The following is a 15101-nucleotide window of genomic DNA, read 5'->3' as shown; positions in this document are numbered from 1 at the left end:
CATCTGCTTTTAGGCCTCCTAAACACTGTCTGAGAAAGTGTATGAGATCCTAGATTCTCCTTAAGAAAGTCAACACACTCATTTTCTTGTACAAAAACTCTTGATTAACATTTTGGGTGGGCCAAATAATAAAGAAGAGACAGAAATATCGATATTGTTCCATTTACATAACGTCCTTTTTGAATGTTGTTGTTTTCTTTAATTCTGTATGCTTCTTTGTTAATTATAATATTGTTTAAATTTATCTTCTTGTAGTGAAGCAGTATTAAAGCACATCAACACCAGATATTTCTCTCACTCCCTCACAAAACTAATTTCTTTCTGCAAATAGATAAATATACACACATTCATAACCTACTGAATAAAAAAATAATTAGTTTGTGTGTTGTGTTTGTGTGTATTATTGTTCCATTTATAAATTATTATAAATAATAATTAATCAATCTGTAGTGTTTTAAATGTAGTGGCTTATTTACATTTACATTTACACAGATGAACAAATTAACACTGAATAAATGAATAAACTGTATTGTTAGGTATTTTTTTTTTGTAATTTATGTGTTGGTTTCCTTAACAGAAATGTAACTGTCAACTGTCTGTAAATGTATCTACAACAACAACCAAAAAAAAATGAATTCCCTATAACCATTAAAACCAGTAGGAATTATGCAGAGGCTTTCTTTTTTACAGCAGTGAATGAAATTGTATAACTTTATCTGGTACGTCTATAAGGAATATGGACCGTGAGATTATGTCTTCACAACGTGCCAGTTTGGTCATTGGGACGTGCTCACTACGTTCCAGCAACGTACCACTGTAACGTCACCACAACGAATATGGGAATCACAAAGTTACGTCGCTGGTATGTTATTTGGTACATCACTGTGACGAATATGGTCTGGTCCAGTAACGTTGTCATGACGTAACTGTGTTAGCTGGCATGTAACCATACAAAAAAAATATTAAATGTACTTATTTGACACCAAAACCTGACACTTTTTTTTTTTCACCTGAAATAATATATATATATATATATATATATATATATATATGGAATATGTATATGTATGTATGTATTTTTTTTGTTTGTTTGTTTTTTTTTTTTCTGGACAATTTGTTGCATAATGATCAGATGCTGCAGGTTTTGTTGTACTGATGATCAAAGTCAGCTTTATTGTCAATTCTGCCACATGTACAGCACATACAGAGAACTGAAATTGCATGTTTTAGAATGTAAAAATACAAATAAATACAGATTCAATATAATACAAAATACAACTATACAAATATACAAATAAGGACATGCCAAAAAAAAGATAAAGTAGCACAAGGCACATGGCAGATGAAGTGCAAACCAGTGAAATAAACAGTGCAGATATAATGAGTGTAGTGCAAAAAGAGTTTATCAGTCTGTTTAAAGTGACAAAGAGCTCAGAGAGCAGTCTTTATTTAAACTGTCAGAAGAGGTAGTTTCCTGATGGATGAATTTGTCCTTCAGTCTGCTGGTCCTGGAGACTCCGCAGGTGTTGAGCCCCAGCTGGACCAATTTGTGAATGAGCTGTTGAGTGAACGATGACTGTCAACACAGTTTAGTTGTGCTGCTATTCTGGAGTATGGTTTACCTTGATCATTAACATGCACAATTTTTATGAACACTTCTAGGAAAACAGTCTAGATAGCCTTTTAGTCAAATTATTTAAACGTTTCTGAACACATTGTTGAAATGTTCTCATTATATGTATATTTAAAGGGACAGTTCACCTAAAAGTGTAAATTTGTCGTCATTTACTCTCCCTCATGTCATTTCAAACATTCATGATGATATTTTGAGAAAAGTCTCAGTGTCTTTGATTGGTTGCCAACATTGTTCATTGTTCATTGTTGTTTCTACAGTTCTACAGACAAGTAAAGGAAAGCAAGAAACACTTTTTTTTTTTTAATCTTTTGAAAGCAAAATTAAATTATATCTCAATTATATCAGTCTAAGTATCAGAGTTTTCCTCATGAAAAAAAAAAAAATCTCTTTAACCATTTAAGACTAAATCAATGCTTTTTGAAAGTACATAAATGGATGACAAAGCTATCAAACAACAGATATTTGACTTTAAATACTTTGAATTAGATAAATTACCTACAAATACCTAGAAATTGTAAATAAAATCACTGAAGAAGTGTTAAAGTGTTTGTGAACAGGAAGAACAAAGGCAGTGAGGATCTCAAACTAAAGTCTTCTGTATCAGCAGTGATGTTGATGTTGATGTTGATGTTGATGTTGAAGGTTTCGAGGTTTCAGCACCTGATCTTTATGAGGATTCATCAGTAAAAATACAGAAACAATCACCAAATGTACAATAGAAAGATTAAAACTTTCAGAAAGTATTTTTAAAAATGTCAGAAATGATCCTGTAAATCAGAGAAATCTGCTGCAGATTTGTCAGTGAATTCACTTCTTGTTGAAATACTACACTGATTTTAAATAGAATAAGATTTACTGCTGTATGATCAGCTCTGCTTATATTTCTAACAGTAATTCATAAATGAAAACACTTCAAAACCAACAGCTTTTATGAATTCAGTGTGTTTATACACGTGATAGTAAATGTAAGCAGCTTCAAATAGCATTGTTTTAACAAATGTAAAGTTACAGTTTATTATCCTAAAATCTAATGTATACAGGTGAAACAAATTAACAGTTTGAAAATGATTTCATTTAATCAGGGTTTCTAAGAGAGGACTCAAATGCAGTGATGGTTTATTTACAAAACAACAGGAAACAAATGAAATAATGCAGCATCACAGAGTCAAGGCCAGGTGACAATCCACCACACTCATACAAACGAGAGAGGAACACAAGGACCAGGTGATGACACTCAGACAAACGAGGACTAAACAAGGGGGCGTGGCAACAGGTAACTAGGAGGCAGGACAAGGGGAGCACATGGCAGACAACAACAAAGACAAGTGCTCAAACACAACACAAACAAAGACACATTAAACAAAGACAGAACAGACATGACTGTCAGGGGTGATCCCTGACAGTACCCCCTCTCCAAAGGACGTCTCCAGGCGTCCATACCGGGCAACATCACTGGTGGCACCAACTGGGGGGTGGGTGGGTGTTGAATAAGGAAGTCCCAAACTGGCCAGGAAACACAGAGGGAGGGAAGGGGTGGGTGGGAACAGGACCAGGCAAAAAGTTCTGGTTGACCCAGGGTGGTCCTGGCTTAAGACAACCTAAACTGGGAGACACAGAGGGTGGGAAGGGAGGGGTGGGAACTGGCCTGACTGGTCTGGACCTCCAACTGGGCTGGGTGACAGGGGTGTCCTTAAGGGTAACAGGATGAGACTTGGACATTGACTTGGAAACTTCCTCAGGGGCAGAAGCCAACACTAGGCTAGGCACAGGAGTAGGAGCGGACTCAGGGGCTGGAGCCGACACTGGAGCAGACTCAGGGGCTGGAGCCGACACTGGAGCGGACTCAGGAACAATCTCCTCAATAGCGGGCTCGAGGACTGCTCCCTCTGGAGCGGGCATTGTGACTGCCCTCTCGGGAGCAGGAGTGGGCTCTTGAACAGTTCTCCCTGCAGAGGGCACTGGAACAGCTTTCTCTAGGGCTGACTTGGGAACCGCTCCCTCTGGAGCGGATTTAGGAACTGCGCCCTCCGGAGTAGACTCAGGAACTGCGCTCCCTGGAACGGACTCGGGAACTGCCCTCTCAGGGGCGGACTCAGGAACTGCGCCCTCTGGGGCGGTCTCAGGAACTGAACTTTCAGGGGCGGACTCAGGAACTGTGCTCTCTGGAGCGGACTCGGGAACTGCCCTCTCAGGGGCGGACTTGGAAACTGTGCTCTCTGGAGCGGACTCGGGAACTGCGCCCTCTGGGGCGGACTCGGAAACTGTGCTCTCTGGAGCGGACTCGGGAACTGCCCTCTCAGGGGCGGACTTGGAAACTGTGCTCTCTGGAGCGGACTCGGGAACTGCGCTCTCTGGGGCGGACTTGGAAACTGTGCTCTCTGGGGCGGTCTCAGGAACTGCGCCCTCCAGGGCGGACTTGGAAACTGCGCTCTCTGGAGCGGACTCGGGAACTGCGCTCTCTGGGGCGGACTCGGGAACTGCGCCCTCTGGGGCGGTCTCAGGAACTGCCCTCTCAGGGGCGGACTTGGAAACTGTGCTCTCTGGAGCGGACTCGGGAACTGCCCCCTCTGGGGCGGACTCGGGAACTGCGCTCTCTGGAGCGGACTCGGGAACTGTTTTCTCAGGAGCGGGAGCAGATTCTTGAACAGTTCTCTCAATAGTGGGCTTGTGAACAGCTTTCTCTGGAGCAGGCTTGGGACTGCACTCTCCGGAGCGAACTCTGGAGGCTCCGTCTCAGGTATCTCACACTTGGTGGCCACGGCAAGGACAGCAAGAAATCTCTCTAGTGGACCAGAGTAGACTGGCAAGAGTCTCGGAAAAGGCCTCAGCGGCCAAGACAATGGGCTGCTTGGGAATGGTCTCCATGTCTGTGGCTGGGAGAGCGGGGTGCTCGGTGATGGCTTTGTGGCCTTAACAGGCTGGATTAGAGCCTCTGGAATGGCCTCCATGGCCAAGACACTAAGAGCAGGCCACTCAGGAGCAGCCTTCGGGGACACAACAGCAACCGCAGGAATCTCCGACATGGCCTCTTTGACCATAACGGGCTGTAAGGGAGATGCTTGACTGACCTTCGTGGTTAACACCGTGTGAGTGGGCTGTTCAGGAATAGCCTCTGTAGACATGACTTGACGAATAGGAATATCTGTTGCCTTTACATGACTTGCAGGAACATTCTTGGACTCGACATGACTGGTGGGAATGGCATCCATGGATGCATCTGGGAGCGCAGGTGGTCTGGAACTGGCCTCCGTGGCCATAACAGGCAAGATAATAGCCACTGCATTGGCCTCCGTGGCCAAGACAGGAGGAGCAGCCGGCTCAAGAAGAGCCTCTGGGGGCACAACATGGCAGGCAGTATCGCCTTCTGTGGATGAGACATGACAGATATGTACACAATCTGTGAGCATGACTGGAATCTCTGGCATGGTTTCAATAGGCAAAACAGGAAGGGAATTAGACAGCACAGCACCGGCCTTTCTCTTCTTCCGCCTATGACGGGTTGCAAAATGTGCTGGATCGCTTCTGTAGTATCTGTAGCGGACTCGACCAACACAGGTGGAGAGGTTGGGAGCATGGTCATCTCAGCGGAGATAGGAATTGACCCAGCTGATTGTGACAAGTAGGGAACAGACCTTATAGACGGAGGGACGAAATTAGACTTGACAGATTCTTGAATGACTGGAGTGCACGCAGTAGATACTGGAAAACAAGAGGTTGGCTTGGCAGACTCAGAAATGCCTGGTGCATACTTCATCGACTGAGTAATGACTGATTCAGAGGTGGCAGAAGCGGACTCTGGCTTAGTGTTGACTGGAATTGACTGGATAGCTGCCAACTTAGCCATCTTGGAAATGACTGGTTCAATAATGATAGGCTTTGGAATGACAGGAGCAGACTTGACTAGAGCGTCCTTGGCAGGCTCCGGAGTGACTGGAATGGGCTTGACTGGATCTGGAGTGATTGGAGCGGGTCTGACTGCCTCCAGAGTGACTGGAATGGGCTTGACTGGATCTGGAGTGATTGGAGCGGGTCTGTCTACCTCCAGAGTGACTGAAATGGGCTTGACTGGATCTGGAGTGATTGGAGCGGGTCTGACTGCCTCCAGAGTGACTGGAATAGGCTTGACTGGATCTGGAGTGATTGGAGCGGGTCTGACTGGCTCCAGAGTGACTGGAATGGGCTTGGCTGAATCTGGAAGATCATCTTCTGACACTGGCTTGGTGAAGGCCTCCTTGGCCATAACAGGAGTTGGCTTAAAGGGGACCTCTGGCCACATGACTGAATGGGCAGAAACAGTCTCTGAGGAAAGTGGTCTTAAGGTTACTGGAAGGGATACCTCGGGGACCAAAGTCTGCTCTGCATGGGCCTTTCCTCTTCTCTGCTTCCGACAGGTTGATCTGAGCTCGTCATCTTCTGTAGTATCTGCAGCTAACTCAACTGATTCTGGAGGAATAATAGTGAACTCCGTTTCAGTCACTGCTGAGTCAACTGACCCAGTGGACATCAACCTGACAGGAACAGACTCAAAAGGGTGAGACTAGACAGGTTCATGGTTGATAGGGAAGGTGTCAGAGTCATTAATGGATGCAGCAGACTGAGACCTCTTCCTTCTGGCCCTACGCTTCTGAGTTGGAGTCAGAAGAGGATGTTGGTCTAGACTTGGCAAGGGAAGTGGGGTAGAGTGGTCGCTGCATGCGGGCCTGGGAGGTGGAGGCGGCATTCCCCACTGTATGCGATGACCGACATACTTTGAGAAATCCCAGTAGTTTAAAATCTTGAGGTTATCCATCTCCCATTTAGGTACAGGGTCATCCAAGCAGGCATTGAATATGTCCTTGAGGGCAGTGTCATCATAATCAAGCCCTCTGGACATCGTCCAGAAAAACTGGGTGAATGCTCCGATGTCCCAGCCCTGTTGACGAAGTGCAGCAAGGTTCCGCTGGCGAGCGAGTCTTTCTTGAACATTGATGGGTGGCAGGATTCTGATGCTCATTCTGCTGAGTCCAATTCTGGCCAGTTCGTTCTGTCAGGGTTTCTAAGAGAGGACTCAAATGCAGAATGTTAAGTGATGGTTTATTTACAAAACAACAGGCAAGACGAGAGATGGTGAGGAGGGGAGTGACACAGTCCAAATAACAGGCAGGGAAGAACTTGAAGACAGGCAGGCGGCGAGAACGATCTCAGAGTCTAGGCCAGGTGACAATCCACCAGAAAGCAGAGAGGGCTGCGAAGCTGGAAGCTGGAGATTAGCAGCAGGGTCAGACAGGAACCTGAGACACAGCCACTGCACATTAGTGATATCACAGACCATGCACACATCTGGCAGAGAGGTAGACCAGGGGCACTACCTGCTGGACGGAACAGGACAGGACAAAACAGGACTGGACTGGAGAAAAGACAGAATTTAACAAACAACTTGATACAGTTTTAACAGTATACAAAAAGGTTGACTAGCAGTTTACTAAGACTGTTACAAACACAGAGATAGAATAACGAACTGGCAAAACATGAGGGAAAGAGAGAACAATATAAAGGAAACAGACACATGAGGAACAGCTGGGAACACTCATACAAACGAGAGAGGAACACAAGGACCAGGTGATGACACTCAGACAAACGAGGACTAAACAAGGGGGCGTGGCAACAGGTAACTAGGAGGCAGGACAAGGGGAGCATATGGCAGACAACAACAAAGACAAAGCCAAGTGCTCAAACACAACACAAACAAAGACACATTAAACAAAGACAGAACAATCATGACTGTCAGGGGTGATCCCTGACACAGAGGTAATATGATGTAATGAATGATGATCATATAAATAAACTACATGAGGTAAAAGTTTGTGAACAACTTCATGTTGGCCTAGTCTAAAAGTTTAAAATAGGGTAATAACAATGGAGTACCAGAGATCCGAGACTTTGTAACATAATCGTGTCATTTTTCGTGTCGCATGATAACACATTTTAATAATATTTTTACGCTAGTAGTAGTGTGTAGTATTTGGGGATCTATGGTATTTGGCTAATGGAATTGGCTAATTTACTAATATTTGTATATAACTGGGCTTATTAAAATAGCAACATTTTATGTAAAATTCACTTTAAAGATGTACGTTTCTCAGTTAAATTCGAGGTGATACTGTTAGCAAGGGCTAGTTTAGTAAAACATTGCTGCCATCTACTGGAAGTCGAACACTTTTCAAATTTATACTGTCACAAATGTATTGTTTATTGTTAGTTCAAGTTAGTTAATGAATTCATTAATGTTAACAAATGGTACCTTATTGTAAGTGTTACCATTTCACTATCATCTGCTTTTTTTTTTTTTTTAAATAAGAAAATGTATTATTGGTGGAATGGGCTGTGAAGCAAGGGGCACCAGGTAAAATCTTGCCTAGAGCAGCAAATTGGCCAGGGCCGGCCCTGGCAGTACTTATATGACAATTTAACATAAAATGCATATAACAGAATTACGAATTATCAAATATAGATTAAGGTTAAGACAGAGGTTGAATAATATGCTTTAAATTACATGTTTATTACTACTGTGCACTTCAGAATATCTGTAGTCTTTAGTCTAACATTTTTTGAGCAAACTGGATTGTACTAAATTAGGCGAAACAAAGAGAGAAAAAAAGAAAGAAAGAAAAATCATGTTTATATTGTTGTAAATTACACTGGTAATGTATTTGTGGAATTTATTTGTGGACCGTTGGGAAAAAAAACATGAAGAACAAAAAACAAAATACATGGGAAAAAAAAAAAAGTTTTGGTGTGGTAAAAGGAAATGAGCAATTTCTGTCCACAAAAAAATGTTTAACAGTGAGAATCTCCCTCATGTGGTGACACAAAGACAAGACTCTTGTCTGCTCCTCAATAAGAAGTTTTTTGCTGCCATCTGCTGGATGAATTACACATTACCGTGTTAAACACACACATACAGCTACAAATATCTTTCATATAATACCAGATGAATATATTTGGAATAGAAACTTATGTATATTCACAAATCTTATCAGAATTGCCCTCTTTTTGTTGTACACAAACAGTCCAGTTTATTTTATAATGTAGTAACATACTGTTCATTGTGCTTCTGTACACTACAACCATGTAGGAAAAATCCCTTTAATTTTATGCACATTGTTCCAAAAATAACTTGAAATGTTCAGTTTATTATAATTTAAATATCTATAGCAAATATCAACTTACTTTCTGTGTGAAGTAAAGTTTTAGTAAGTGTCTGAAATGAGCAGTCAGTCATCTGTGCTTGTATCTGCTGTGTTCAGGTTCAGGCTTTGATGCTGAATATAAGCTGCAGTGTTTCTGTATCAATCTGCTTTAAGTTTAGTGTGACTTTATCTCCACACTGACTTATGACTGACACGAGTCTGTCCTCAGTGAAGTGTCTCTTCACGCTGGAGGAGGAGTCCCGCTCATCAGCGCTGACACTTTATTGATATATATGGAGAAAATAAAAATGCTGCTTTCTGATTTGTCACTGATTGTGTTTGATGATTTCCTCTGTTGTGTCTAATAAGGTAACAGTGAGTGTCATTGGCAGCTGTGAGTCTCTCTCTCTCTTTAGGGGGCTGACAGGAGCCAGTTTCTTCAGTGTGTTTGAGGGAGCAGACGAGAAACTTGTGCTGACAGAGTCAAACAGACGGTGTAACGAACAGAAGAAGATGGAGGGATGTCTGACATTCATTTTACTCTCCTCTATGATCATTATAACCACATCTGGTAAGAACAAAATAGTCTGTACAGATTTGAAATGATGTTTAAATGAGCAGTTTATTTGTGATTGCCTTATATTAATAGAAACTGAACAGAGGCCTGTGTAATTAAAATATATACATATGCATATATACATATATACATATATATATATATATATATATATATATATCTTGAGACACTAGACTGTTAATAATAAGTAATATTTAAAACTTTTTTTTTTACATTTTTTAAAATGTATGTACCAACAACCAGTGTAATGAAAGCAAAATCAAATGGTCTTGTTCAGAGGAGCACTCACCTTGTGCTCCAGCTTTATTATATTTGTGTGTACTGTGTTCTCTGTACCATAAGAATATATGAAGACTTTAGATGCAGGAAACAAACAAACAAAAAAAAAACTCTGTCTGAGATTTTTTTTTATTTTAAATGAGCATTTTTATCAGGCTCCTCTGTTTAGGTTCAATAATTTCACTTTAATGGCAAATAAAAGGATGTTATTCAGTTATTGAAGGCCTTATTTTCAAAAATGTCCAATGTTATTTTTTATAGGAGTCTAATAAAAATGCTAATTTAAAAGAAAAATCTCAGATGGATATAAAGTTTTTTGCATCTGAATTCTTCATATGATTGTAAGTTTTTGTATGAAGTCTACAGATGATTGTGGGCTGTTCTACTGGCTAAATCCCTCTTTCATGTATAGACTTCAAAACTGTTAGGTTGGTCAGTGACAACAGTCTCTGTGCTGGTCGAGTAGAGGTTCATCATGATGGTCAGTGGGGGACAGTGTGTGATGATGAGTGGGATATGACTGATGCTGCAGTGGTGTGTAGAGAACTGGACTGTGGGGAGGCTGTAGAGGCTCTGGGTGATGATAAGGCTCATTTCGGAGAAGGATCAGGACCAATCTGGATGGATGATGTGGACTGTAGTGGATCAGAGTCAACATTGAAGAACTGTACATCAGGAGGATGGGGTGTTAATAACTGTGGTCATGGTGAAGATGCTGGAGTCAGATGCTCTGGTGAGCTGCTCCATACATTACACTGTTACTGCAACACTCATCAGACTTTCATCCATTCAGACACCATGTATGAAATGTAAAATATTTTGATGTAATTTATTTTTAGAGCAACTCATCAAAAAAATTATTTTATTGCCTAAAACCTTTATCCATTAAAAATAAACACTGACATGCTGTTGGTTTTATGTCTATATCATAATTAAAGTTTCAGATGGTCTTCTGTGTTGTGTAAATATTACTAGAAACCTCAACCTTAAGATCTAGTCTTGTTGCTGGTTCTCACCTGTGTTACACTCATTTGACTTATTTTTTCAAGTAACCAATAAGTAATGACCTATAATCTTCATAGCTACAGCCTAGCAACCACCCCATGGACTTCCATTTAAACAGATCAACAAGGGATCTTTGAATAGAAGTGTCATAGAAACATGGGGCTTTTCCTCTTTTGACTCATGCTAGCAAACAAGACTTCCATGATGCATGCTACACATGCTAGCATGTGCTAAATCAGGCTAAGAACATGCTCAGAACTCTATAAAACTCCATAGTAACGATCAGCCACCATAGCAATGCTTTAGCAACTGCCCACAACACCCTAGCAACCGCTTAGCAATGCCCTAGCTACCACTTAGAAACACCTTAGTAACTGCGTGCGGCATTTTACTATTGTCACATCCTTCTGTAGTTGCCATGTATAAAAGTTAATCATTTGATTGTTTGTTTTATATAGTTACGGTGGAAAAACAATTGAGAAAACTTAAACAGTTTTGAAATCAATTTTGTTATTGTAGGAGATGTGTGCTGTTTTGAATGTTGTGTCTTTTCGGGGGTTTTGTGTGTAGAGTTTAGAGAAAATGAGCCATCGTTTCAGAAAGAGTGTGTAAGCAATTGTTAAAAAAAAATGTAACAACAACACCAATAAACTATTTGTTTGCATTGAATTGAATGATGAAGTTTATTTGTAATATACTCTTGTTTAGCTTTATTTGTCTAGTTCAAAATATGTCTAAATATTTGCATTTACCAACTTCTGTTCTACTACTGTGATTAAATCCCTTTCTCTCTCTTTCATGTTCTGATTTAGAGAGTGTTAGGTTGGTTGGTGGTAACAGTCCCTGCAGTGGCAGAGTGGAGGTTCTTCATAGAGGTCAGTGGGGAACAGTGTGTGATAATGACTGGGATATGACTGATGCTGCAGTGGTGTGTAGAGAACTGGACTGTGGAGAACCTGTAGAGGCTCTGGGTGATGATAAGGCTCATTTCGGAGAAGGATCAGGACCAGTCTGGATGAATGATGTGGACTGTAGTGGATCAGAGTCAACACTGAAGAACTGTAGGTCAGGAGGATGGGGTGTTAATGACTGTGGTCATAGTGAAGATGCTGGAGTCAGATGCTCTGGTGAGCTGCTCCATACATTACACTGTTACTGCAACACTCATCAGACTTTCATCCATTCAGACACCATGTATGAAATGTAAAATATTTTGATGTAATTTATTTTTAGAGCAACTCATCAACAATATTATTTTATTGTCTAAAACCTTTATCCATTAAAAATAAACACTGACATGCTGTTGGTTTTATGTCTATATCATAATTAAAGTTACAGATGGTCTTCTGTGTTGTGTAAATATTACTAGAAACCTCAACCTTAAGATCTAGTCTTGTTGCTGGTTCTCACCTGTGTTACCAATGTTTCTTTTTCTTTCTTTCTTCAGAAGTCAGGCTGGTTGGAGGTTCTCACTGCTCTGGGAGGTTAGAGATCCGTCATAATCAAACGTGGGTGTCAGTGTGTGACGCTGCCTTTGACCAGCAGGATGCAGAGGTTGTGTGTAGAGAGCTGGACTGTGGGGCTCCTGTACAGGTGCTGGGAGCAGCTACTTTTGACAAAGAAGACAATCAGATGTGGACACAAGAGATTCAGTGCAGAGGAAATGAATCATTCATTCGATTGTGTCCAACTTCACATGACATACAGTGCTCTCAAGAAAACAGTGTGGGACTGATATGTTCTGGTAAGATTTCAATATTAACCTTTATTAGTGGTTCTTGCCAAAGGCAAAGCATCACTATTGTTCTCCTGCATATCTTTGTCTTACATTCTTCTTCCACACTAAACTTAAGCACAAAACTGTTTGTCATAGACCCATGTGTCAAATTGACCGTGTCATTGAAGAGAGTTGGGCTATATTTTAGCTATATATATATATATATATATATATATCAGTACTTTACTTCACTATTTATTTTTCTGACTACTTTTTACCTTCACTCCTTACGTTTTTACACAAATATCTGTACTTTCTGCTTCTCACATTTTCAAACCAGGCTCGTTACGTCTGACTCATGCTAGCAAACAAAACTTCCATTATGCATGCTACACATGCTAGCATGTGCTAAATCAGGCTAAGAACATGCTCAGAACTCTATAAAACTCCATAGTAACGATCAGCCACCATAGCAATGCTTTAGCAACTGCCCACAACACCCTAGCAACCGCTTAGCAATGCCCTAGCTACCACCTAGAAACACCTTAGGAACCGCGTGTGGCATTTTACTATTGTCACATCCTTGTGTTGTTGCCGTGTATAAAAGTTAATCATTTGATTGTTTGTTTTATATAGTTACGGTGGAAAAACAATTGAGAAAACTTAAACAGTTTTGAAATCAATTTTGTTATTGTAGGAGATGTGTGCTGTTTTGAATGTTGTGTCTTTTCGGGGGTTTGTGTGTAGAGTTTAGAGAAAATTAACCATTGTTTCAGAAAGAGTGTATAAGCAATTGTTAAAAAAAATGCAACAACAACACAAATAAACTATTTGTTTGCATTGAATTTAATGATGAAGTTTATTTGTAATATACTCTTGTTTAGCTTTATTTGTCCAGTTCAAAATATGTCTAAATATTTGCATTTACCAACTTCTGTTCTACTACTGTGATTAAATCCCTTTCTCTCTCTTTCATGTACTGATTTAGAGACTGTTAGGTTGGTTGGTGGTAACAGTCCCTCTGCTGGTCGAGTGGAGGTTCATCATAGAGGTCAGTGGGGAACAGTGTGTGGTTATAACTGGGATATGACTGATGCTGCAGTGGTGTGTAGAGAACTGGGATGTGGAGAGGCTTTACAAGCACCACAATATGGTCAATTTGGACCAGGATCAGGACCAATCTGGATGGATAATGTAGCCTGTAGTGGATCAGAGTCAACACTGAAGGACTGTAGATCAAGAGGATGGGGTAAACATTACTGTGCTCATTCTCTAGATGCTGGAGTCAGATGCTCAGGTGAGCCTATCCAATCTGCTTTACAGTTTTGCTACAAAAATAAAATGAAATAATTAGAACATTGCATATTTCTTTTTTCTTTTTTAATTTTATCATATTTTATTTTTTGTGCACTGGGAAATTAGAAATACATCATGAGCAGACCTGGGTTTAGTAACTTAAAAAGTAAATGTATGAAATATACTTTTGGCATATCACTCTGAATAACCACTTTTTGTGTGTGTTTTTATGTAATATATAGATCACAAACAGTCTAGGCTTGTTGACGGGTCTCACCTCTGCTCTGGGAGATTAGAGTTGATTCATGGGAACACATGGCACACAGTGTGTGACGCTGCCTTTGACCAGCAGGATGCAGAGGTTGTGTGTAGAGAGCTGGACTGTGGGGCTCCTGTACAGGTGCTGGGAGCAGCTGCTTTTGGCAAAGGAGACGCTCAGATGTGGACACAAGAGATTCAGTGCAGAGGAAATGAATCTTTTATATCTTTCTGTCCAACATCATCATCTCTCAAATACAACTGTACCCATGAGAATGACATTGGACTGTTATGTTCTGGTAGGTTTTGTCAAACATATTTCTTTTGCATGTTTCATACCATTTAAATAAACTCTGTTGTTTGTCCAGGTTACACTGATCTCAGACTGGTAAATGGTTCAGACTCTTGTTCTGGAAGAGTGGAGCTTCGATTCATCAATGAGTGGGGCACAGTGTGTGATGCATGCTGGGATATGAGAGCTGCCAGTGTCCTCTGTAGACAGCTGAATTGTGGGATTGCTGTGTCTGTTGTGGGATCAGACTGGTTTGGAGAGGGAAGTGGTGAAATCTGGGCTGATGTGTTTGATTGTGACGGGAATGAAACAAAACTCTCAGAATGTTCCATCTCTTCATGGAGTCGAGCTGAATGTTCTCATAGACGAGATGTTGGAGTCATCTGCTCTGGTGAGAGTATTTTATATATAAAAAAAAGGTTAAATTAGCTTGCAATCAGTGTTGCCACCTTTGCAATTTTGGTGCTAGATTTAGCAACTTTTCTTCTGAAACACCTAGCAATAAATTTAGCCATTTTTAAAATCTATTTGCCAACTTTTGAAAAGTGAATTAAAAATCATTAAAAATGACATGCATTTCCCTTTAAAGAAACTGAACAGCACATCAGTCTGGAGAGAGCTGTCTAGCAGTAAACGCATCATATGGGAATTAAGTTGCAAGTTGCAGCTGTTCAGTAATAATTGTTCATTCATGATGCACCTTGTTATTAGCTTGTTCTTATAATTGTTAATCAGTTAGATCAACAACAGCAAAAAATCTCTAGAGAACTGAAAATGTTATGCAAGTTGCAGCTGTTCAGTAATAATTGTTAATTCATGATGCACCTGTATAGGAAGCACACCTATACAACAAGTAGACTCGACCGGGAGAA

General features: G+C 40.7%; 2 protein-coding genes across 2 annotated transcripts in view; one reads left to right on the top strand and one right to left on the bottom strand.

Annotated features, from left to right (window-relative positions):
• Positions 1–8915: 8915 nt before the first annotated feature.
• Positions 8916–14856, top strand: LOC127161361 (scavenger receptor cysteine-rich type 1 protein M130). The gene is made up of 7 exons (XM_051104070.1): positions 8916–9376; positions 10074–10394; positions 12114–12410; positions 13372–13680; positions 13922–14236; positions 14306–14620; positions 14819–14856. Exons 1-7 carry the CDS (start codon positions 9148–9150, stop codon positions 14854–14856), a joined length of 1824 nt encoding a protein of 607 aa, XP_050960027.1. The 5' UTR covers positions 8916–9147.
• A 182-nt stretch (positions 14857–15038) lies between these two features.
• Positions 15039–15101, bottom strand: part of LOC127161360 (deleted in malignant brain tumors 1 protein-like) — a 4220-nt gene continuing 4157 nt past the window's right edge. Inside the window, exon 5 of the mRNA XM_051104068.1 lies at positions 15039–15054. Coding sequence (XP_050960025.1) covers positions 15039–15054 — 16 coding nt within the window. The remainder of the gene's footprint in view (positions 15055–15101) is intronic.

This window comes from Labeo rohita, unplaced genomic scaffold, assembly GCF_022985175.1.
Source record: "Labeo rohita strain BAU-BD-2019 unplaced genomic scaffold, IGBB_LRoh.1.0 scaffold_623, whole genome shotgun sequence".
NCBI classification, from domain to species: Eukaryota; Metazoa; Chordata; class Actinopteri; order Cypriniformes; family Cyprinidae; genus Labeo; species Labeo rohita.
The sequence above is the reverse complement of the archived record's forward strand: the minus strand, read 5'-3'. Positions and strand labels throughout refer to the sequence as shown.